General features: G+C 43.8%; 2 protein-coding genes and 1 non-coding gene across 11 annotated transcripts in view; 2 read left to right on the top strand and 1 right to left on the bottom strand.

Moving 5' to 3' along the window:
* Nucleotides 1–3960: 3960 nt before the first annotated feature.
* Nucleotides 3961–5130, bottom strand: MRPL51 (mitochondrial ribosomal protein L51). The gene is made up of 3 exons (XM_045871123.3): nucleotides 4882–5130; nucleotides 4687–4797; nucleotides 3961–4278 (listed from the first exon to the last, which is right to left on the bottom strand). Exons 1-3 carry the CDS (start codon nucleotides 4958–4960, stop codon nucleotides 4082–4084), a joined length of 387 nt encoding a protein of 128 aa, XP_045727079.1. The 5' UTR covers nucleotides 4961–5130; the 3' UTR covers nucleotides 3961–4081.
* Nucleotides 5131–5232: 102 nt separating this feature from the next.
* The window catches only part of NCAPD2 (non-SMC condensin I complex subunit D2), a 28588-nt gene continuing 9698 nt past the window's right edge, over nucleotides 5233–24122 (top strand). The window contains exons 1-14 of one of the 9 annotated variants that reach the window (XM_064591649.1): nucleotides 5234–5339; nucleotides 6542–6691; nucleotides 16117–16192; nucleotides 16473–16531; nucleotides 17014–17192; nucleotides 17502–17644; nucleotides 19981–20108; nucleotides 20181–20304; nucleotides 20477–20624; nucleotides 21583–21780; nucleotides 22103–22237; nucleotides 22335–22422; nucleotides 22516–22696; nucleotides 23871–23995. In XM_064591649.1, the coding sequence (XP_064447719.1) occupies nucleotides 6565–6691; nucleotides 16117–16192; nucleotides 16473–16531; nucleotides 17014–17192; nucleotides 17502–17644; nucleotides 19981–20108; nucleotides 20181–20304; nucleotides 20477–20624; nucleotides 21583–21780; nucleotides 22103–22237; nucleotides 22335–22422; nucleotides 22516–22696; nucleotides 23871–23995 (1711 nt within the window). In that variant the 5' untranslated portion in view covers nucleotides 5234–5339; nucleotides 6542–6564. Of the gene's footprint in view, nucleotides 5340–5365; nucleotides 6089–6541; nucleotides 6692–16116; nucleotides 16193–16472; nucleotides 16532–17013; nucleotides 17193–17501; nucleotides 17645–19980; nucleotides 20109–20180; nucleotides 20305–20476; nucleotides 20625–21582; nucleotides 21781–22102; nucleotides 22238–22334; nucleotides 22423–22515; nucleotides 22697–23870; nucleotides 23996–24122 lie in introns of those variants that run through there. The other 8 variants (XM_045873996.3, XM_064591654.1, XM_045873997.3 and 5 more) reach the window with 8 other exon arrangements.
* On the top strand, nucleotides 16609–16937 carry LOC123845172 (small nucleolar RNA U85). The gene has a single exon (XR_006791004.1). It is a non-coding gene; the product is annotated as a small nucleolar RNA U85 (small nucleolar RNA).

The following is a 24122-nucleotide window of genomic DNA, read 5'->3' as shown; positions in this document are numbered from 1 at the left end:
CTGTCTAGAACTGGGAGGGAGGGGAAATTGAGGGTGGCAACTAAGGAGTATAGGGTTTCATTTTGGAGTAATGATGAAAATGTTCAAAAATTGAGTATGATGACGGATGTACAATTCAGTGAATATACTAAAAGCCATTGAACTGGGCAAATTGTATCTCAATAAAGATACAGAGTTTTTAAATAAGAAACACAAGTTATTCCACAGTACACTAAGTAGTAAACAATATTGATGTGGTCCTAATAATGTAGATACTGCCTACTGATTTAAGCCAAAATGCTGAGATAACTATAATGAAGAGGACTGGGGGTGGGGACTATAAGAAAGGAAGGGATTGAGAAGTATAAATCCAGTTTCCTGACAAGATAACTAATAGAAGCCACTGGCTTTCTCTTCCCAAATCAAACCTGGAGAATCTATCGAAGCTATAAAGAATCATAAATTTCAAGAACTAAGAACAAAAGCAAAGGAATGTGGTATATATATTGGTAGATATATATACCAGTGTGGTATATATATGTATCAGGGAGACTGAAGACTATAGTTATGGGTTGAATTGTGTCCTTCAAAAATTTTTATGTTAAAGTCCTGCGGCACCTGGCTGGCTGTTTTTGGAGCATATGACTCTCGATCTTGGGGCTGAGTTCGAACCCCACATTCAGTGTAGAGATTACTTAAAAATAAAATCTTTTTTAAATTTTATTTTATTATGTTATGTTAATCACCATACATTACATCATTAGTTTTTGATGTAGTGTTCCATGATTCATTGTTTGCGTATAACACCCAGTGCTCCATTCAATACCTGCCCTCTTTAATACCCATCACCAGGCTAACCCATCCCCCCAACCCCCTTCCCTCTAGAACCCTCAGTTTGTTTCTCAGAGTCCATAGTCTCTCATGGTTCGTCTCCACCTCCGATTTCCCTTTAAACAATTTTTTTAATGTTGAAGTCCTAACCCTCATACTTCAGAATGAGATCTTATTTGGAAATAGGGTTGTTGCAGATGTAATTAGTTAAGATGAAGTCATATTGGAGTAGAGTGGGCCCCACTCTGGTATGACTAGAATCTTTATAAAATGGGAAAATTTGGAGACATGCACACAGAGAGAATGCCATTTTAACATGAAGGCAGAGATCAGGCTGATATGTTTACAAGACAAGGAACACCAAAGATTGCCAGCAAACCACCAGAAGCTAGGAGAGAGGCAAGAAATAGATTCTCCCTCAAAACCCTCAGAAGAACCAACCCTGCTGACACCTTGACCTCAGACTGCTAAGCCTCTGGAAATGTGAAACAATAAATTGCTGTTGTTTAAGCCACCAAAGTTGTGGTATTTTGTTATGGCAGCCCCAGAAAACTAGTATGTACAGCTATCTTGAACTACATTGTTTTATACCCCAAACCAGCAACAAACATACATATATTGTACATGCACATTACATATGATTGTGTAATGTGGTGGTGAGAATACCAAAAGATACTTGAGGCTGTGCAAAGTTTGACCTGTTATAATAAACACTGATAAGTTTAAGAAACTAACAAGACTAAATAAATGTGTTTCTTAGAATATGAATCATCCTAGACAAAAATAGAACATTTTTGGGGTGCCTAAGTGGCTCAGATGGTTAAGCGTCTGCCTTTGGCTCAGGTCATGACTCTAGGGTCCTGGAATCGAGCCCCGCTTCGGGCTCCCTGCTTGGCGGGGAGCCTGCTTCTCCCTCTCCCTCTACTGTTCCCCCTACTTGTGCTCTCTCGCTCTGTCAAATAAAATCTTAAAAAAAAAAAAAAATAGAACATTGTTTTTCTGGGAGACCACATGATCTTTACTTATCCATCAAAAGATGTGTTTCATTTTTTTATTCCTTTTTCCCCTATTCCCTTCCCGAGCCACAGACATTATAAATTGCTTGATATAATTGTTTTTGCAAAATGTGTACTATTTTCTGTTCATGTACTTTTAATTTACATACATGATGTTTCTTTTTTAAAAGACTTTATTTATTTGAGAGAAAGAGAGAGGGCACAAGCTGGGGGAGGGGCAGAGGGAGAGACAGAAGCAGGCTCAGTGTATAGGGAGAGGGAGAAGCAGACTCCTCAATGAGTGTGGAGCCCAACATAGGGCTCCATCCCAGGATCTTGAGATCATGACCTGAGCTGAAGTTAGACTCTTAACCAACTGAGCCACCCAGGCACCCCCCACATTTTCTTTATCAGTTGATAGACATTTGGGTTGTTTCTTCTTAAAGATTTTATTTATTTTTTGACAGAGAGAGACACAGTGAGAGAGGGAACACAAGCAAGGGGAGTGGGAGAGGGAGAAGCAGGCTTCCCGCGGAGCAAGGAGCCCGATGCAGGGCTCAATTCCAGGACTCTGGGATCATGACCTGAGCCGAAAGCAGACGCTTAACGACTGAGCCACCCAGGCGCCCCTTGGGTTGTATCTTCCTTTTGGCTATTATGAATAACAATGCTATGAACATGTTTTCATTTGTGTTGGATATATACCCAACCCGGAGTGGAATTGCTGGGTCATATGCACCACTGAGCACTCTTCTCTTCCCTGCTTGAAATGTTCTCCCACGTCTTCCCTTACTGAAATCCAACCTCTTCTAGGACACCTCTCCTGATCAGGCCAAATACAATCTCTTATCTAGATCATTTATCTCCGTGTCAGAGGTTTCCAAACATGGCTAATTAAAATTACCTGAGGGATTTTAATCAGAATTATTGAAAACTAGAGGAGTAATACTTTGAATAAGTAAAAACCTGGAAACAATCTAAATATCTATCAAAATGAAACTAGTAAAACATTATGGTATAGAATGTGAGGATATAAAATATCCAAGTTATATTAAGTAAATAAGAAAGGTACAGAACAGTGGGTATGGAATCCTACTCTTCTCAAAAGGAGATATACAGTTAATATATGCTTGTACATGCACAGTATATGTCCAAAGGACTAAAAAAAATCTTTTAAGAATGGTTGCCTCTGGGAAAAAAGAGTGGTGACCTCTGTGAAGGAGCACAAAAAAAACAGGCTATGAGAAAACTTTTTACCTGATTACCCTTTAGTAATTTTAAATTTTGCATTGCATGTATGGATACATTTTTAAAATGTGTTTAAAAAAACAACAACACATAGATGTGCAAAACTCAGCTCAGCCCTACAGATCACAAATCTTTGGAGGCAGGGAGTAGGCTTTTGAAATTACGAAACTACCAAGATGATTCTGATGATCAGTCAGGCTTAGGATGTAAACCATTCATATGGTACTCAATGCCTCCTATTAAAGTGTACATGTGTGAATATATCTTTACTCCCTAACTAGAAAAGCGTATTATCTATTACATTTTGTTATTCCTACAGTTCTCAGCTCAGAAAAGGTACCCAATATTTTTGATGAGAATAATGCAGAAGCATAATTCCACTTATCTGTTACATTTCAACCAATGTGAAAGTGTTTTTAAAAATACATTTAACATAACAGAATTATGAGGCAATTAAAAATACCATTTTCAATACATGAAGGGCTAAATGTCAAAAGTGCCAACAATAATTTTTCTTTTTTAAAAGCTATAGGTAGGGCACCTGCGTGGCTCAGTCGTTAAGCATCTGCCTTCAGCTCAGGTCATGATCCCAGGGTCCCGGGATCGAGTCCCACATTGGGCTCCCTGCTCCGCAGGAAGCCTGCTTCTCCCTCTCCCCCTCCCCCTGCTTGTGTTCCTGCTCTCGCTGTCTCTCTGTCAAATAAATAAAATCTTTAAAAAATAAAAATAAAAATAAATAAATAAATAAATAAAAATAAATAAAAGCTATAGGTATGGCTAGTCTGCAAAGGGCAAGTGGTTAAGTCCAAACCTAAGACTATAGGACTTATGGATGAGTCAGACGTCATAGTCTACAGGAATGAGTAAAAGTAGCATCTAGTGTAAAATAAAGTATGTGGATAATAGATTCCAAAGAAGCCCCATTTTATTACAAGGAGCATACAAATTCCTTTCCTTATAAGGAAAAGTACTGTTCCCCTTCTCCCAGGTGACAGATGTGCCTCTTCCACAGTTCCCAGCTTTCTCTTCTACCGATACTTCCCATGTCGATTAAAGTGTTTGTAGAGGTAGTTGATGCGTTTGTTAAGGTTGTGCAGGTCATCAAGGAACATCCTATTTCCAACCATTTTCTTCTTTCGGATACAACGTTGTAATTCATTCCCCTTCCAGCCTCGAAGCCATTTGGGGCCCTTGATCAGTTCTTTGGGGTGCATTTTGAAGTCTCCTGTGTAATGTGAGAGAACGTATTAGTTCCAAGACAAGAGGGAAGTGAGCCTCGACCCAGTTAAGCCTTCAGCACACAGTTGCACTTCCCTGAGCTACACCTACAGACAAGACACATTACACCACATGTTCAAGAGCACACACTCTGGAGCCAGGCTGCTTGGGGTTCAAATTCTGGCACTGCCATTTACTAGCTTTGGGAAAATCACACAACGTCTCTGTGCTTCAGTTTCCTTGCCTGTAAAGTGAAGAAGTTATTATAAGGAGTAACAGCACCCAACACAACCTAAATAGACACGTAGGTGTCTGCTCTTACGATTGAGCACGGTACCATTCCTACACAGGTGGAAAAAAATCTTTACGGCACAAGTGCCATTCTGAAATTCTGTGCCATGGAGTCGCGTCTTACCCAGGATCCCGATGTTGTCATACACCCCGAACATGGCCCTCTTCTCGTTCCAACGATCAACCACTTTGGGAGGAGGGAGGGTGAGCCTTACGTGGAACATTCTAGGAATACCTAAGGATGGGGAAGAAATGGAATGAATATGAGCCTCTTACAGGCAAGCAGTTCTTGGGGAGTTTTTCTACATCAGCCACTTACCCAAAGAGAAGCTTCTGCAGGCCAAGGGCACCCGGCCCCATAGGACCCTTTCTGCCCCCAAAAAGAGGCTCCCTGCCATTGCTCTCGTCTCTCCCCCACAACAGCACCCGCACAAGCATAAGAATAGCGTCGCACGTGGCCTTCAAGGAGCTGACAGGTACCTTCCGCTCTAGCGTCAGAGGACCCTAGGTGGAGGCCGCCATCTTGGGCCTCACTCTGCCTCGGCCCCTCCTTCCCCAGCCATAAGCCCCGCCCTCCGGGTTCCGGTGTAGAGAGGCCTTGACACCCTCCCGCCCCGCCTCGCCTCGCCCCGGCATTTCCGGTTCGCCCGCGGAAATCGTGGGGCGTCAGAAGAGCTGAGCCACTCGTATCGTCGTTGTATGGGACGCCCCCAACCTGAATTTCAAGAAAATTCACCCTTTCCTGGGGGGCGTCCCTCAACTGTGAGGGAGATGAAGGTGCAGACCCTGGAACCCTGAACTTCCTTTTTCTCTTCCTCACAGCAGTTTTGCGCTGTAGCTGTTTTTATTAACCCTTTTCTACAGGGGAGGAAATCTAAGGCTCAGAGAGTGAAGTGACCTGCTGGACGTCATATAGCAGAGGCGATGGCGGAACGTGGATTAGAGCCTAAGCCTCCTAAATTCCCAGCTTGGACTTGCCTCCTGTCCTGGGGGGGGTGACTGAGTAGGTCCCCAGCCCAGGGGCGCTACCACTCCCGGGTTAGAAGGGCAGCAGAACCGGGTGGCCGCGAGGCGAAGGGGGCGGGTACTGGACCTAGGCCCCGCCCCTCCCTCGGCGGCGCTGCCCGGCTTCCCGACTCCTGCGATGTGATTGGCCGGTCTCCGCAGGGAGTGTCGCGATTGGCCTCCTAACGGCCGTTGAGATTTGAACTGCACGTTTGTGGCTTTGCCCGCGCGGCGCCTGGCTGTGAGGCGGAAATTTTGCCGCCGCCTGCCGGGGATTGGCCGGTTTCTCTGCCCGCTCCCTAGTGCTGCCGTGCTCATTGGTGCGTATTGTGCACTGCGTGTTTTTTCCTTCGTTTCGGCCTCACGACCTGAGTCGGAGGAGCGGCGGGTGAACTCTTGTGAGGTGTGGTGTTAATGGGCAGCGGGGAATGAAAGACTGGGCATGTTGGCTACGGGACAATATGACGCGGTATTAGGCCGCGTTAGGAGAGGCGGGGAGGTTCCATGCGTATATATTTGGGGTAAGATGTAGAAACAATAAGTTTTACAGATCCGCTACGGAATATGGGCAAATCGCTTAACCTTTCTTAGCTTCAATTTCCTCATCTGTAAATTGGGTTATGTTATTATGCATTCCTTGAGATTGGCGTTTGGAGAACTATATCAGATATGATGTCCATTTTCATATCCCTTGACTCATTTGATCGTCACAGCAACTTTGTAAAATAATCAGAGATTAGTAACTCCGTGTTGCAGATGAGGTTCACGGGGTTATGTGACATGACCAAATGGCAGAGTCACAACTAGAATTAGATTCTAGTCCACGGTTGATCTCACATCCTCTAAGATAATGTTACGAGCTTGATAAAAGTTTGATATAAGCGTCATATATTGGAGAGGGGAGAATAATAGAACCAGATAAAAAGACAGGCCTTAGATATTAAACCCTGACCTATTTGCTGTTTGTTTTCCAGCCCTGTGAGCCAGTGGGAGAAGGATGTCTCCCCAACTGTATGAGTTCCATCTGCCCTTATCCCCAGAGGAGTTGTTGAAAAGTGGAGGGGTGAATCAATATGTTGTGCAAGAGATATTGTCCATCAGAAATCTTCCATCACAGCTTAGAGGTAAGACTCCATAGCTGCTACTGTGCCTAGCACTTCAAAACAACCCTCCCACATGTAATTATATTGTCTGTCTGTTCCACTACAGACTAAGCTCCATGAGGGCAAAGAACCTGTCTTGCCTAGTCACTGTTTTTTTCCTAGCGTTGCTTAGGATGTATTACATGGAGAGTATACACATTGACCTCCTTTCCTCAATTATTCAATAAACAGCCTGGGTGTATGTGGCTACTCTTTGGACAAAAACGTATTTTTGATCTTTACCTCTTATAAGCCAAAATTAAGTTCTGGTGGATTTAAAGGTTATAGGCTTTCTCAGAATGTGTGGGACTTGACCTGACCTGTTTCAGGTAATACTTTTTTAAAGTCTAGATCTCTTGTTTCCAAGAGTGTGCACTAATTGGAGGGGGGGGGATGACAAATATGTACAGCTGCTACACTGAACAGTGTATGGACAATGCAGTTATCCATTGAAACCTACAGATGAACAAGACAATTTATACGTTATCAGTGAGACCCCATAATATCACTATACTTATTGGAAGTGGTCTTCTATCAATTAGGTTGCTTTGGAGAAGTACATAGAGTAAAGATTTAAGACTCTGGAGCCAAGCTATCTGAATCTGAATCCTGGCTCTACCACTTTGACCTTGGACAAGTTACTTATTCTCTCTGTGCCTCAGTTTCCTTATCTGTAAAGATAGGGATAATAACCTACTTTGTTTGTTATCTCCTGCAACAAGAAGAGTTGGCTAATGCAACAGCTTGATAATTTAACTCCAGCTTGTCTCCTCTTGGCCTTCCCATCATGGTTGCTAGATGGTAGCTCCTTGCTCTGATGTCCAGAGGTAGAAAAGGTGATTTTTTTTTTTTTTATCTTATGCTTTTTCTTTTCTTCTTTCCTTTTTTAAAACTTTACCAGAAGCCTCCCAACAGATTTAGCCAGAATTGGGTTTTGCCTATTTCCCTGACTAATTACTGGTAAGGGAAATGGAATCACCCAGATTGTCTAAACTGATCAAGATTATTATCTAGGAGCCTCCCCAAACCTAGACATATCACCGTTTGGTAAGCAAAGAAGGCAGAGTGTGGCGGTCCATGGGTAGGTGGCTAGCCAACAGTATCCACTCTAGGGGAGAGAGAGACTGTTCTCTCCATACTGTGTTGATATAGGCATCACCAATTGCACAGGCTACACTGTAGTCAGTTGTCCTTCAGTTATTATAATGCATAATTTTTAAAATAATCACTAAGAGTTCTTTTTTATAACAATTGCATTGCTTTTGGTGTTTAGAACCCTAACTATAAGTTCTGCAAGATCAAATCGCTTAATTTGTTGAACAAGTATTTACTGACGATACACTGTGTGCCAGGCACTGTTCTGGGTACTGGATATACAACAGTAGACAAAAAGACAAGTTGACAGAGTTCTTTCTCTCAAGGTTCTCAACAAGGAATAAATAACAAATAATGGGATTTATCAGATGGTTGCAAGTGCCAGGGAGAAAAATAAGCAAGATAAACAAGATATGGCATGGTGGGGTAGGAACTGCATTTTATGTTGGATGATCAGAGAAGGCTTGCTGGTAGGTGATGTTCGAGCAGAGGCCTTAAAGGTGAGGAAGTGAACTATGCCAATTCTCAGAGGCATTCTAAGCAGAGAGAAAATCTAGTGCTGTGGCTCTGAGGTGGGAAAATGCCAATATGGTTGGAGTGGAGTAAGCTAGGGCAAAAGAGGTCAGATGAGAAGTGATGCAGATTCCTCTACAGTCATGCTCTTCTAAGTGTGGTCTTCAGACTAGCAACATTAGAATCATGATTTAGGAACTTATCAGAAATCCAAGATCCAACTCAGAACTACTGAATCAGAAAATCCATTTTTTAAGAAGATCCCTAGGTAATTCAGATGCGCATTTAAGTTGGAGAAGCACTAATCTAGAGTCTTGTAGGTCATGGTAAAGATATAGCTTCAGTGTGAGTGAGTTTGAAAGCCATTGGGTTTTGAACACAGGAGTGACACAGTCTGACGTTTTAAAAGTATCACTGTTGTGTTGAATAGAGAGCGTAAGGGGCAAGGGAAGAAGTGGGGAGACTAGTTGAGAGGCTAATACAGTAGTACCAGGTAGTTTGCCTGGGGTTGATAGCAGTGGAGGTAATCGTAAAAAGTTAGGTACTGAACAGATGTTGAAAGTCGAGCAAACAGGATTGTTGATGGATTGGCTTGAATTTATAGGGTTAGAGAAAGAAGAATCTAGCATGATGACAAGGCTTTTGGAAGAATGGAGCTGCCATTTACTGAGATGGAGTAGAATATGAGAGGAGCAGGTTTATTTACTTTTTTTTTTTAAGATATTTATTTATTTGAGAGACAGAGAGGTTGAGAGAATGAGTGGGAGAAGGGGCAGAGGGAGAAGCAGACTCCCTGCAGAGCAGGAAGCCTGACAATGTGGGACTGAATCCTAGGACCCTGGGATCATGACTTGAGCTGAAGGCAGACGCTTAACTGACTGAGCTAATCAGGCGCCCGAAAGGAGCAGGTTTAGTCTGTTGGTTGTAGAGTTCTGGAGTTCAGGGGAGAGGTGCCAGCTACAGCTATACATTTGGGGTTTAATATTCAGCATGTAGAGGGCATTTAAAGCTATGAAATTTGAATGTAGTTGGAGAAGAAAAGCAATTTAAAAACATAAGATCTGAGACAGTCCGGTAGAAGCTGGGAAGATGAGAAAGAAACCAGTAGGAGAAACTGAGGACCAGTCATTGAGGTAGAAAGTGAACAGAGGCGCTAACTGGAGGCTAAATTATGAGAACATTTCAAAAAGAAAGGGAGAGCTCAACTGCAAATTAATGACTGGACTTCGCAATGTGGCAATTGCAACCTTGGGGAAAGCGGTTTCAGAGGAGTGGTGGGGGCAAAAGCCTAATTGGAAGAGGCTTATGAGAAAATGAGAGGACAGTTTAGATAACTTTTTGTCGTTGTTTTGCTTTAATGAGGAACAGAGAAATAGGGTGGTAGTAGAGGAGGAGATAGAGTTGAGGGAGGATTTTTTTGTAAGATGGGTGGCATTGCATGTGCATGTGCTGAATGAATGGAAGCGATCAGAGAGGGAAAGTTTGATGATGCAGGAGGGAGAAGGGACGAGTGTTGGGGCAGTATCTTTAGTAGGTGAGAGAGTGTGTGATCTGGTGCACAGGGGGAGGAGATGGTTTCATTAGAGCATGGGTTAGTTTATCCGCAGCAGCAAAAGAGAAGGCAGAGTACATGGGCACAGATGCATATAATGCAGGAAGCTACGGATCTTGGGGTGGCTGGAAGTTCTCTTCTGTGTGATTCTAATTTCTCCATGAGATAGGAAGTGAACCCTTTAACTGAGAGGGAGCTGGAGAAGAAGGTCTTGATCTTCTGAGCAGAGGAAAAGTATGAAATAATTGCCTAGAAGAAAGTGAGTAGGCCTGGGAATTGGTAATAGGCTTAGCAAGAAATACTAAGGGTCCACTTGAAGTTAATGCGCATAAGTTTAAAGTGAGAATAGTTGGCATGATTGTGTATTTTTGTCAAGCCATTTTTATTTGTGTGGTTACATGAATGGAGTAAGCAGTCAGTTGGATTTAATCCAGATTTGCCAGGGGAATAAATGTGTTGTGAATTTTGGGGGCGGGGGGAGCATAAACAGGGGGGAGGGGCAGAGGGAGAAGCAGACTCCCCACTGATCAGGGAGCCCAACACGGGACTGGATCCCAGGACCCTGGGATCATGACCTGAGCCAAAGGCAGACACTTAACCGACTGAGCCACCGAGGCGCCCTGTGTTGTGAATTTTAGTGGAAAAAATTAGAAATACCATAATGTCTAACAATAGGGGCACCTGGCTGACTCAGTCAATAGAGCATGTGACTCTTGATCTCAGGGTCATAGTTCAAGCCCCACGTTGGGCATGAAACCTACTTAAAAAAAAAGAAAAAGAAATACCATAATGTCTAACGATAGAAGAACGGTAAGTTAATTAAGATACATACATTCAGTGGAATATTATGTGACCATTAAAAATTATTTACAAAGGTTTTATAATATGCTTATTGTAATTTAAAATTTTTTTTTTAAGATTTTATTTATTTATTTGACAGAGAGAGACACACCGAGAGAGGGAACACAAGCAGGGGGAGTGGGAGAGGGAGAAGCAGGCTTTCCGCTGAGCAGAGAGCCCAATGCGGGGCTCGATCCCAGGACCCTGGGATCAGGACCTGAGCCGAAGGCAGACACTTAATGACTGAGCCACCCGGGCGCCCCTGTAATTTTAAATCTTAAAAAAACAGAACAGAGAAGTGAATATGTGATATGGCCTCAACAGCAGAAATGCTGTGCATACAAAATAGACAAAATTTAGCCAGGTGTTAACAGTGCTTATGTCTTTCTCTTTTTTCCATTTTCTGTATTTTCCAGATCACAGAAAGAGGTTTGTAAGGTCGGTTAATAGTTTACATATACTGAGTTACATTGTATGCTAAGTATTGTTCTGATTGCTTCATGGGGATTATCTCTACTTAACCTTTACCAAAAAATTCTGAAAAGCCCTATAGGTGTGATCTTTTATTACACCCAATTTAGAGAAGAGGAAACAGACTTAGTAAGCTAAATAGCTTGGTCTGGTAAATGTTCAAGTCAAATGTAAACCTAAAGCAGTCTGACTAGATCAGTGGGTAATGCTTCAAAGAATTAAAGAGATATGTGGACCAAGAAAAATCATTGGTTGTAATGAAAAATGGGTAGTTGGTCATCTTTGAGAGAATAGTTGTTAGATTGGTAAATCTCAGAAACAGATTTCAGGAAATTGAAAGAGGAAACACAATTTATTTATTTTTATTTTTTTTTAAATATTTTATTTATTTATTTGACAGAGAGAGACACAGCGAGAGAGGGAACACAAGCAGGGGGAGTGGGAGAGGGAGAAGCAGGCTTCCTGCTGAGCAGAGAGCCCGATGCGGGGCTCGATCCCAGGACCCTGGGATCATGACCTGAGCCGAAGGCAGACGCTTAACGACTGAGCCACCCAGGCGCCCCAAGGAAACACAATTTAAAAGTGATATGATAGCAAGGTCAAATGAAAGGCATTGAGCATTTTTGTTTGTTTTAAAGGGAGGCCTGAGGGACGCCTGGGTGACTCAGTAGGTTAAGCGTCTGCCTTCCTCTCGGTTCATGATCCCAGGGTCCTGGGATCCAGTCTCGTGTCAGGCTCCCTGATCGGCGGGGAGCCTGCTTCTCCCTCTGCCTGCTCTGCCTGCCACTCCGCCTGCTTGTGCTCTGCACCCCCCGCCCCCGCCTCCGGACAAATAAATAAGTAAATCTTTAGAAAAAATAAAGGGAGGCTTGAGCATGTTGGCACGATAAGAGCAAGTCCTGGACAGGATAAAAAGCAAAGGTGAAAAAGAGGAGATAAATCTTGGGGCAGTGGGACAGGTTAGCTTTAGAAGAGAGGAACTTTTTGCTTGAGACTCAGGCAAAGAATGGGAAGATGTTGGCAGAGATGTTTGTTGATAGGGAGGCAGGATTACGAGAGAACCTGTGCTTTGGGTCTCATTCTTTTTGGTAAAGTGGAGAACAGTCGTCTATTAAAGTCAGAGAGGCATAGAGTAAGAAGTATAAAGGAAGAGGAGAATGTGTTATGATTATAGTGCTAGGGAGGCTGTAAGAACTGGAGGAATAAGACAGCTTGTTAAAAATCACAGAGGACAGGGCACCTGGGTGGCTCAGTCCTTAAGCGTCTGCCTTCGCCTCAGGTCATGATCCCAGGGTCCTGGGATCGAGCCCCATGTCGGGCTCTCTGCTCAGCGGGAAGCCTGCTTCTCCCTCTCCCACTCCCCCTGCTTGTGTTCCCTCTCTCACTGTCTCTCTCTCTGTCAAAATAAATAAAATCTTTAAAAAAAAAAAAAATCACAGGATTTGTACGTAGTTGGACGTCCTAACATTATAATCAATCAGGTCAATGCCAGCAGTGATACTTGGAGTACAAGATTCTGGCTTTACTTTCAAGGCAAACCAGCTTGGTATTACAGAAAAGAAGAATTTGGTGGAATTCTTTCCTTCCCCGTCCTCAGAAAGAGCTTGGTATATAACTTGGGTCAAAACCTAATTCCCATACTGCCTTGTCACTCCTACATGTTGTAAGACATAATTCAACTCTACTCCCCTTGATACTGAAGTGTTTATCTAGAAGCAGTACGATCAGGATGAAAAGAGCACTGGGCCTGAGAATCAAAAGACACTGGGTTTTCAAAATGTAATATAAAGTGGTAACAAGTACGTTACAAGTGTTTCACATAATCACATTGTAGAGTCGGAAAAAAAAGAACTAACCTACGTAACTTTGAAAAGCAGTAGTATTTTGACTATATACTCTGGAAAAAAGAACTTTACACAATTATTGTAAGCTAAGTTAGTAAATTTTTTTTAATAGGAATATAGGTTAGCAATTCTGAAACTTTTTTTTTTTAAGATTTTATTTATTTATTTGACAGAGAGAGACAGCGAGAGAGGGAACACAAACGGGGAGTGGGAGGGGGAGAAGCAGGATTCCCGCTGAGCAGGGAGCCCGACGTAGGGCTCAATCCCAGGACCCTGGGATCATGACCTGAGCCAAAGGCAGACGCCCAGTGACTGAGCCATCCAAGCATCCCCTGAAACTGTTTTATGTTTATACTAAGATTAAGTAAATATGTAAATGAACTCATTTTTTAATATATACACATATAAAAATAGATATAGGGGATATGTGTGCATATACACATACAAGCCTGCTATTCTCTACTGAGAAGGCCTAAAAACTATGATACTCCAATAGCAGTCAGCCTAACTAGTGCCTTGAACTTGGTTTCTAGATGCCATATTTCCATAAAGAAAACCAGGACTCTGTTGAGAATGGTTGATTCCAGGACTGGGCCAGAGAAAGTACAAGATGAGCCTGGAACATCTTGTGGTACAAGAAACTGGGAGAGCGAAAGTAAAGGGAATATGTTGAAAGGACACAGGTCAAGTTGATGGAGCTCCCAGTGGTCAAGTATGGGATAATTTGAGCAACAAAATAGATCGTAGGAGGAATGGATTAAAACGAATAAAAGAAATGTCCACGGGCGCCTGGGTGGCTCAGTTGGTTGGGCGACTGCCTTCGGCTCAGGTCATGATCCTGGAGTCCCGGGATCGAGTCCCGCATCGGGCTCCCTGCTCAGCAGGGAGTCTGCTTCTCCCTCTGACCCTCCCCCATCTCATGCTCTCTCTCTCTATCTCATTCTCTCTCTCAAATAAATAAATAAAATCTTTAAAAAAAAAAAAAAAAAAGAAAGAAATGTCCATGGGTCTACTCCGATTTGAATAAATAACTGAGGGGAGGGGCACCTGGGTGGGTCAGTTGGTTAAGCGGCTGCCTTGGACTCAGGCCATGATCCCGGCCGGGGTCCTGGGATCGAGTCCCGCATCGGGCTCCTTGCTCACAGGGAGCCTGCTTCTCCCTCTCCCTCTGCCTGCCTCTCTGCCTACTTGTGCTCTCTCTCTCTGTCAAATAAATAAATAAAATCTTAAAAAAAAAAATAACTGAGGGGAAAGGGACAGCTGATCCTTCAAGTGGCATTCCCATTAGTAAGTGTAGAAGGAATGATGGAGATGGAAAAATCACCCTATATGGGCACCGGGCTGGCTCAGTTGGAAGAGCATACGACTCTTGATCTTGGGGCTGTGAGTTCAAGCCCCACATTGGGTGTAGAGATTACTTAAAAATAAAATCTTTTTAAAAAAAGAAAAAAGAGAAACCACTGTATAGTAAATATCTCAGTGATAATTGTGGCAGGCAAGAATCATGGACAGATGCCTAAAATAGTGGGCAAAATGTGATGAGAGACAGGATATTTGCATAGGTTCAAATATCTCCGCACAAGATACTTAATTACTGCAAAGGGGAAAATAGTAACTTTACAGGGGAGATACCTACCTTTGACTACCAAGTGGTCAAAGTTAACATAGTAATAAGGCATTGATATCATGTACTTCTTGATATGATGCATTGAAAAGACCCAGCCTCCCTTCTGCGTTCATCTTGCCAAAAATGCATAACCTCAATCTAATCATGAGAGAAAGCAAACAAACCCAGACCAAGGGACATTCTACAGAATAACTGAATAGCACACTTTGAAAGCGTCAAGACTGAAAGGCAAAGATGGGAGGAGACTAAGGAGACATGACAACTAAATGCATTGTGGGATCCTGGATCGGATCTTGGACCATGAAAAGGACTTAAGTAAAACAACTAACAGAATTCAAATAAGGTCTGTAGATTGATTAATAGCATTGGGTTAATGTTAATTTCTTAGTTTAGAATAGATTCTTGTGCTGTGGTTGTGTAAGATGTTTACATTATTAGAGTGAAAAGTATAAGAACTTTGTACGAGGGTGCCTGGGTGGCTCAGTCGGTTAAGTGTCTGCCTTCCGCTCAGGTCATGATTCCAGGGTCCTGGGATTGAGCCCCGCATCGGGCTCCCCGCTCAGCGGGGAGTCTGCTTCTCCCTCTCCCTCTGTTGCTCCCTCTGCTTGTGCTCTTTCTCTCTCTCTCAAAAATAAATAAATAAAAATCTTTATTTAAAAAATAATAATAAAATTAAAAAATTAAAAGAAACTTTGTATGTTTTTTGCCACTTTTGTAATTTCAAAATAAAAAAAAAATAGATCCTGAGTTTGTGTTCACTACTAACTACACTGAACTAGTTACACAACTACTCTGAGACTTAATTGCTTTTCCCGTAAAATAGGCATAATGCCATCTGCTTTATCAAACTCAGAGATGAGTAAGACTTTGATTATAAAACAGGACAAATGTAAGCTATTATTATAATAGATTACATCGATGGGGCACCTGGGTGGCTCAGATGGTTAAGCGTCTGCCTTCGGCTCAGGTCATGATCCCAGGGTCCTGGGATTGAGCCCCACATCGGGCTCCTGGCTCGGCGGAGAGCCTGCTTCTCCCTCTCCCTCTGCCTCTCTCCCTGCTCATGCTCTCCCTCCCTCTCTCTCTCTGTATCTCAAATGAATAAATAAAATCTTTAAAAAAAAATAAAAAGGGGCGCCTGGGTGGCTCAGTCGTTAAGCGTCTGCCTTCAGCTCAGGTCATGATCCCAGGGTCCTGGGATCGAGCCCCACATCAGGCTCCCTGCTCCGCAGGAGGCCTGCTTCTCCCTCTCCCACTCTCCCTGCTTGTGTTCCCTCTCGCTGTGTCTCTCTCTGTCAAATAAATAAATACAATCTTATAAAAAAAAAATAATAGGTTACATCGAAATGAATAGTCTCTTTCTGTGATTCAACCAATAAAAGTAATTAACTCGATTTTCTGCCATGAATAGAATTTACCAAAAAGCCCTCTCCCCTTTATTAATTAGTTTCTTTCATCTTCATAGCATTTCAGGCTGCCTTCCGAGCTCAGGGGCCCCTGGCTATGCTGGAGCACTTTGATACTATCTACAGCATTCTACAGTAAGTATAAAGCACCTAGCTGGCTGGTACTCTAAGAACTGTTCGCTATCGACCCTAACTTTGCATGTTAGTCCTGAAATTCCAAATTGTAGGTTCACTGATAAAGGCTCTGGGTACTGATATCTCTACTAATGAGCATTGACCCCAACTTAACACCACATTTATTCAGTTGAGCAATTTCACAGATATTTTTAAGTATTGGATTCTTCAGGTTTGATCTGATCTAGAATGGGCTCTGCAGTTTCCTGTCTCACCCCCCCACACTTTCTTTCCCTCATAGTCACTTTCGAAGTATAGATCCTGGCCTCAAGGAAGATACTCTGGAATTCCTGATAAAAGGTGTTTATGGGTCAGGGGGTAGGGGATGGAAGGTGTTTGTCGCTGTTTGTTTGCTTACTATTTCCTACATTTTATCAGCCACATGATGATATCAAGGCTGTGGTGATTCAGTTGGTTTGGCTAAGCCCAGGGACCTTTGACCTATTAAGGTCTGTAATCTTGGTGGGCAATACAGAGTTGTGTGTGTTCGCTGTAAGGGCAGACCAACAAGAAATATTTCCTACTTTTGAACTACCTCTTTTTAACAGAGGTGGTTCTTCCAGTCTCCAGAGAGAAACTGGGGTAGCTGGAGTGAGAGAGTGGGGACAGGGCATGTTCAGGGTATCGAGGTTGGGGGTCCCAAAGGACTTGGCTTGTGTTGTGACCACTGAGAGATGAAACACAGATCTTTGGTAATCTGATGGCTGCAATTGCCGGGTGTTTTGAAGTCGGGGTGTATGAGGAAAGTGAATGAAGCCGACTCCAGATTCTGTTCCTCGCAGTGGTGTCCCGTCATTCCCAGGAACTTCCCACTATCCTGGATGATGCAGCTTTGAGTGTGTCAGATAGGAGCGCCCACCTAAATGCTCTCAAAATGAACTGTTATGCTCTGATCCGCCTCTTGGAATCCTTTGAGACCATGAGCAGCCAGACAAGCCTCATGGACCTGGACCTTGGGAAGGTAATTTGGAGTTTCTGGCTCACTTAATATGGGGCCTGGAGAGAGAGGGGGATGGATGGGAAAGAAGGGACTCCAACAATTCTGGGAGTCCTTTCTGTCCTTATTTAGGGTTTATGGGAAAATACTCAAAAGTATCACAGCATATCTTTCCCTGACAAGAAACTCTTCTATATTTTGGAATTTGTTTATGTCTTCTGTGTTAGTTTCTACCTTGTCTCAATACTGGGTAGTTTGGGCACTCAGACTAGCAGATCTTGACCCGATTTGTTTTCTTATTTTTCCTTACATGTCCATATGGTCATTTTTTAGGGAAAGAAAGCCCGGGCCAAGAGAGCCCATGGCTTTGACTGGGAAGAAGAGAGGCAGCCAATTCTTCAGCTTCTAACACAGCTGCTCCAGTTGGACATTCGTCACCTGTGGAACCACTCAATAATTGAAGAGGAATTTGTCAGGTGGGTGGTTAAGATGGCTACGGGTAATAGTGAGCTGTGAGGTACAAGGACTCTGTTGCTAGATATGTCTTCTTTCTGAATACTTCATTTCATGCCTCACTTCTATATAATACGTAGAAGTCTACTTATTAACACTGAGTTGTTTGGAAGTAGATGACAAATGTGAGAAACTGCCATGAATTTCTTATCTTTAATGCCCATTTATTCATTTATGACATAGTATTTGCTGAGCATGGCTGGGTACATGGCTGGTATTATGACAGGCACTGGAAACAAAAGTTTCTGCCCTCTTAGAATTTATATTATAGAGCAGAAGATGATTTTTAAAATAAGTAAAATAGGGGCCCCTGGGTGGCTCAATTGTTAAGCAACTGCCTTCAGCTCAGGTCCTGATCCCAGGGTCCAGGGATCGAGCCCCGCATTTGGCTCCCTGTTCAGCAGGAAGCCTGCTTCTCTCTCTCCCACTCCCCCTGCTTGTGTTCCCTCTCTTGGTCTGTCTCTCTCTGTCAAATAAATAAAATCTTTAAAAAAAAAATAAGTAAAATATATGGTGTGTTTTATAGATTATTACTGTGGAGAACAAGAGAGGAGGGGATGAGGAGTTTGATGGAACAGAGTTGTGATCTTAAACCAGCTGTTCTAGCACCACCTCTTTGAGGTGGTGACATTTGAGCAAAGATCCAGAGGAGGCCATGTGAGCCATGAGAGGATCTGGAGGCATAGCAAGGGCAAGGAATGGCACAACGGAACAGCGGGTACAAAGACCCCGAGGAGGGCATGTATCTGGCACAGACAGGTGATAGCAGCGAGGCCAGAGACAGGGCAGTGGGGCAGATGAGAGGGACAGGCGGTGTGGAGCCGACTGTGCAGCTCCTTGGCCGTCATGGTGACTTTGGCATTTTCTCAGCGTGACATGGCACCGCTCGAGGATTCCAAGCAGGTGAGGTGGTCTGACTTGGGCTTTAACAGAAGCATCGTGCTCTGGTTACTGTTACATTACTAAGAAGGGAAAGGAAGAAAGCGGGACACCAGTTAGGGGGCTGTTGCAGTGACTTGGTCAAGAGATGGTGGGAGTTTAGAGCCAAGAAGGGCAGTGGAGATGGGGAGAAATGCATGGATTCTGTACCTGTTTCCCAAAGGTAAAGCTTACAGGATGAGCTGACAGATGTGTGTGAGGTTTGAGGGAGAGTCAAGGATGACTCATCCAGGGTTTGGGCCTGAGCTTTCAGAAGAACAGAGTTGGCAGCAATTGAAATATGGGGAAGACTGTGGGGCATGTTTTGGGGGGACAATTAGAAGTTCTGCTTTAGATACAAAGTTTGAGATACTTATCAGACATCCAAGCAATGTTGTCCAACTCTGATGTTGAATATACAAATTTGGAGCGCAGGAGAGAGGTCTGAGCTAGGGTACCCATTTGGGAATACAGTGTATTTATATAAATGGTATTTATGGCCCCAAGACTGGAATGAGATTACTAAATCAGTAAGTGTAGCTAGAGGAACGCAGAAATCCCTATTGTACCCTGGGGAAGGGAGTCTGGCATCTGGTCAGATGTGTGTTTCCAGGAGAATGGCGTGATCAGCTGCATCCAGTGCAGCTAAAAGGTTGATCCAGATGAGGACTGAATTAACCACGAGAAGTCTGGTGACTTTCTCCTACCTTTTATCATATATTTGGGTTCTGTGTAGGCATCATAACTGGTTGAAAGTTGGTAATTTTGAAAGACAGAGCACCTATCTAGAGTCAGCAAAGCAAAGCAAATTTTTTTTTTTTTTAAAGATTTATTTATTTATTTATTTGACAGAGAGACACAGTGAGAGAAGGAACACAAGCAGAAGGAACGGAAGAGGGAGAAGCAGGCCTCCCGCCGAGCAGGGAGCCTGATGCGGGGCTCGATCCCAGGACCCTGGGATCATGACCTGAGCCAAAGGCAGACGCTTAACGACTGAGCCACCCAGGCGCCCCAAAGCAAAGCAAATTGGTGTAGAAGGTGATCAGTAGAATGAAGAAAGGGACGTCTGGGTGGCTCAGTCAGTTAAGCGTCTGCCTTCAGCTGGGGTCATGATCTCGGGGTCCTGGGAACTGGCCCCGCGTCGGGCTCCCTGCTCAGAGACAAGTCTGCTTCTCCCTCTCCCTCTGACCCTTCCCTCCACTCATGCTCGCTGTCTCACTCTTATTTTCAAATAACTAAATAAAATCTTTTGAAAAAATAGAATGACGAAAGCTAGAAGCCCCTGACCTTGGGGGCAGGAGAGGGAGAATGAATGAGGCAGGGCCCCGATAGAATGGCATCCACACAGCTGACTTCATCATCTCCCTCTCTTCCTTCTCAGTTTGGTTACTGGCTGCTGCTACCGCCTCCTGGAGAACCCCACCATTAGTCACCAGAAGAACCGCCCCACCCGGGAGGCCGTCACGCGCCTGCTTGGTGTCGCCTTGACACGTTATAACCATATGCTCAGTAAGTTAGCCCTCTGCTTTGCCCCACGTTTTCCGTTTTGCCTATAATTTCTCACCGTTAGCACATCCACAGGTGCCACTGTGAAGATCATCCAGATGCTGCAGCACTTTGAACACCTGGCCCCCGTACTGGTGGCAGCTGTGAGCCTGTGGGCAACTGATTATGGAATGAAGAGCATAGTGGGGGAGATTGTAAGGTGACTCTTCTCTAAGTTTCTGATTCTCCTCTCCCTCAGGGGGAAGATACAGAAAGACTGGAAGTACATTCTCTGTGCACAGTAGATTTCTTCAGATATGAGATAGCAGTCTTACCTTTCCTTACTAGGAACTGAATTATCTTGCTGTGGCTGTGTTTTCTTCCCTGTATAGAGAGATTGGGCAGAAGTGTCCCCAGGAGCTGAGTCGGGACCCTGCAGGTGCAAAAGGCTTTGCAGCCTTCCTGACAGAACTAGCAGAACGCATCCCAGCCATCCTGATGTCCAGCATGTGCATTTTGCTGGATCATCTGGATGGAGAGGTACGTGGTCCCCTGCGGATCTCAGGTTCTTCTGGGGACTTTAAGTCCATTGCTAAAGGCTGTTTCTTATAACAAGAAGATGGCTTTCCCATGAAGTCAGGTTATCTAAGCATAACTCGGTGGCAGTTTCTTCCTACAGAGAAGCAGATAAATTTCATTGACTGAAGAGCCATTTATTAATCCCCATTTCAGTATCAGTTGGTTTTATCCAGGTCTGATGGGGGGCTGGCAATTCCTCACCTTAAGTCTAGTGCGAGTCAGTCAGCTGTGATTCTGAGTCCCTTCCATTCCTCAGGATGAAGCCCCTTCCGTTCTTCCTACCACCTGGCTCGCCAGCACTCCAAACAATGCCACCTCTCAATTCTTTCTGCCTGGCTGCCTTCCAGATTGATGCAGGGCACTTCTGGGTGAATGTCAAGGACAAAGACAGTCTACTCAGTCATCTAATCTACTTTAACTTCTTGTGCAAGACCCCATTCTCTGGCTCCTGGCCTGGCAAAACCCCAGTCCTTATTCACCAGATTCTGCAGTGGACTTGCTTGGCACCCTAGGGCTTACTTGTGCTTCTCCGTGTCTCATTTTTTGTCAGTAAAATGTGAAATGGGGAGTGGGGGGAAGAGGGTGTTATATTAGTAAGGATCAAAGGCTTTGAGGCCTCCGATGAAAGGTAGAAATGAATGCTTTTCAAATGTGTATAGATGTGATGAGCCTTATGGGGAAAAATTGTTTGGGGCTGTTGTTTATTTTGTCCCTGTGTTCTCCTCTGAGCAGACAAGGCCCCTTCCAGTGGCCTCAGGGGTGAATACGTAAGCAGCTGACCAGAAAAAGTCTTAGTGAAGCAAGCTTACCCTTAACTTAAGGCCTTGTCACTTGTGCCTCAACAGGCTCAAGAGTTCGGGGAAGGCGAGTTAGGATTGGAGTGCGGAGCCCTCAGACCAGCTCTGGTTCTCGCCCTTAGAATTACATGATGCGCAATGCTGTGCTGGCAGCTATGGCAGAGATGGTCCTGCAGGTGCTGAATGGTGATCAACTGGGAGGAGCAGCCCGAGACACCAGAGACCAGTTCTTGGACACCTTGCAAGCCCATGGCCATGACGTCAACTCCTTTGTGCGGAGCCGTGTTTTGCAGCTCTTTACCCGAATTGTCCAGCAGAAGGTGAACAACCTGCATGGCATAGACATACAGTACTCTGTGTACAGGCCAAACAAAAAAGGAATCCAGTGTTCCACAGAAGAGTCTAGGATTCAGATTGTTACTGGCAGTAATAAAGGTCTTCCTCTACCAAGGACAAGAATGCCTGGCTCCATTTAAGGATTACACTGTATCTTAACCACTACAAAGAGAAACTGTTTTATATCTCATAGAAAAGTTTCTTTAGAATGAGTGGGTAGCTCATGTAGCGTGTACTTCAAGATCATCTTGAGCAGAATGGATGATGTGGGATGTGAGCCCCTCCTTCTCTCCCTCCCCCACACAGGCTCTCCCCTTGACGCGTTTCCAAGCAGTGGTGGCCCTAGCAGTGGGACGTCTGGCAGACAAGTCGGTGCTAGTATGTAAAAATGCCATTCAGCTGCTGGCCAGCTTCCTTGCCAATAATCCCTTTTCCTGCAAGGTAAGTAAGCTCGATCTACCCAAAAGAGAAGGAATTAGATGGAAACAGGGATCAAATTCTGTAACTAGTGACCCTGCAACTCATTTGACCTTGGCAGCTTAGTGACACTGACCTCGCTGGACCACTGCAGAAGGAAACCCAGAAATTACAAGAGATGAGGGCCCAGAGACGAGCTGCAGCTCCTTGTAAGTAGTTCCTGCGTAGGATTCCTCACCCGAGACCTCCTGCTCCCTGCCGTCAGAAAGTCCAAGGAAAGAGTCTAAGACTTTCTCATTCAGCTGCAGCGCTGGACCCAGAGGAGGAGTGGGAAGCCATGCTGCCAGAGTTGAAGTGTACTCTGCAACAGCTGCTAAAGCTTCCCCAGGAAGAAGAAGAGATTCCTGAGGCAATTGCTAATACAGAGACCATTGAAGATGTGAAAACACGCATCCATCAGTTGCTTGCCAAGGCTAGTTACAAGTATGTGAAAGATTCTCTAATGACCTTTTTATGTTTAGAATTAACTTTTGAGGAACAGTGTTTCTTTAAGATGAACTGTACTTAGGGTATGCTGCCACCAGGTGATGGTAGGTGTTTTCATTGTAGTAATGGCCTGAACACCAGATTTATGCCAACGGCATAGTCCACAATTAAGCATGCATTTCTACTTTTAGAAATGTTTAAAGAAACTTCACAAACAACTAACTGTAAATAATATTATAATTAAATATGCAAAAGCTGTCCATTCAAAGAAAAGAGCCTATAAGTATAATTCTAGTTCTGTAGTTTCAAGTAAGTTGCTTAAACTTCTTGGGCCTCAGTTTCATTATTTGTAAAATAAGAAATTGATGAGGGGCACCTGGGTGGCTCAGTGGGTGGAGCGTGCGACTCTTGATCTCAGGGTCATGAGTTCGAGCTCCACATTGGGTGTAGAGATTACTTAAAAATAAAATCATTAAAAAAGAAATTAGTACATTCACATGGTACAAAATTTAAAATTACAAAAAGGACATGTATTGTAAAGTCCCTTCCAACCCTATTTCCCAGCCACTTAGTTCTCCTTTCCACAGGGAAGCAACATTCTGAGTTTATTGCACATTCTTCTAGAGATGACACAGACATGTAGTCAAACGTATGTTCTTTTCTTCGCCTTCTTACGCAGGTGATAGAATTTTCTACCTGCTGGTCTACCACCTTGCTTTTTTTCACTGAATCATGTATCGTTGTGTTTTTAATATTTATGCATAAATAGCTGCCTCATTATTTTTTATGGCTACACGGAATCCCATTGTATGGATGTACCATAAATTAACCAGTTATTGAACACTTATTTTTTCCAAACTTTGACTTAGCAAAGTTTTTAAGCAGATGTTTGGTATAAGTAGGTTGGTGACCTTTAAAATTTGAAAAGCCTTATTTGAGTTTCTTGAAGACTATATAGTAAAGCCTTGTCACTTGAGAAATGGGAAAAGTGTTTTGAGCTCTACTCTACCCTTAGTAGGTGCTTCTCAGCTTTGTAAGCATGAGAAGTGTTCCTTTTCTTTGGGGCAGTAGGTCTAGCTTCTCGATGGAACCATGAGGTAGGCTCCGTGACAGAAGGCTGCAGTGATGCTCTTGTGGGTCCCGAGTTGGTAACAAATGGATGTTCTTCCAGGCAGGCCATCCTTGTCGCTCGAGAAGCCATAGGCCACTTCCAGGAGTCTGAGCCTTTCAGTCACATGGACTCAGAGCAGTCAGAGGAGACCAGGTTCCTGAATCTCCTGGAGACTGTCTTCAAAGGTAATTCCTTTTCCTTTTTCAGTTAGCAAACAAAACATTTCAGCTAGTATATATGGGCCATGGACTTTATGCCAGATGCTGACCTGGCTAACAGAACGCAGAGCTGAAGAAATCAGAGGAGAGTTTG

This window comes from Mirounga angustirostris, unplaced genomic scaffold (genome assembly GCF_029215605.1).
Source record: "Mirounga angustirostris isolate CCGP_5_RB_7025 unplaced genomic scaffold, mMirAng1.0.hap1 SCAF_5, whole genome shotgun sequence".
In the NCBI taxonomy this organism is placed as follows: Eukaryota; Metazoa; Chordata; class Mammalia; order Carnivora; family Phocidae; genus Mirounga; species Mirounga angustirostris.
The sequence above is the reverse complement of the archived record's forward strand: the minus strand, read 5'-3'. Positions and strand labels throughout refer to the sequence as shown.

Coding starts and splice junctions, on each gene's coding strand:
- MRPL51 (XM_045871123.3), bottom strand. CDS start 4,960: ATGGCAGGGAGCCTCTTTTTGGGGGCAGAAAGGGTCCTATGGGGCCGG. Junction 4,798..4,881: donor CTGCAGAAGCTTCTCTTTGG/GTAAGTGGCTGA, acceptor CCCCATCCTTAG/GTATTCCTAGAATGTTCCAC. Junction 4,279..4,686: donor TGACAACATCGGGATCCTGG/GTAAGACGCGAC, acceptor CACATTACACAG/GAGACTTCAAAATGCACCCC.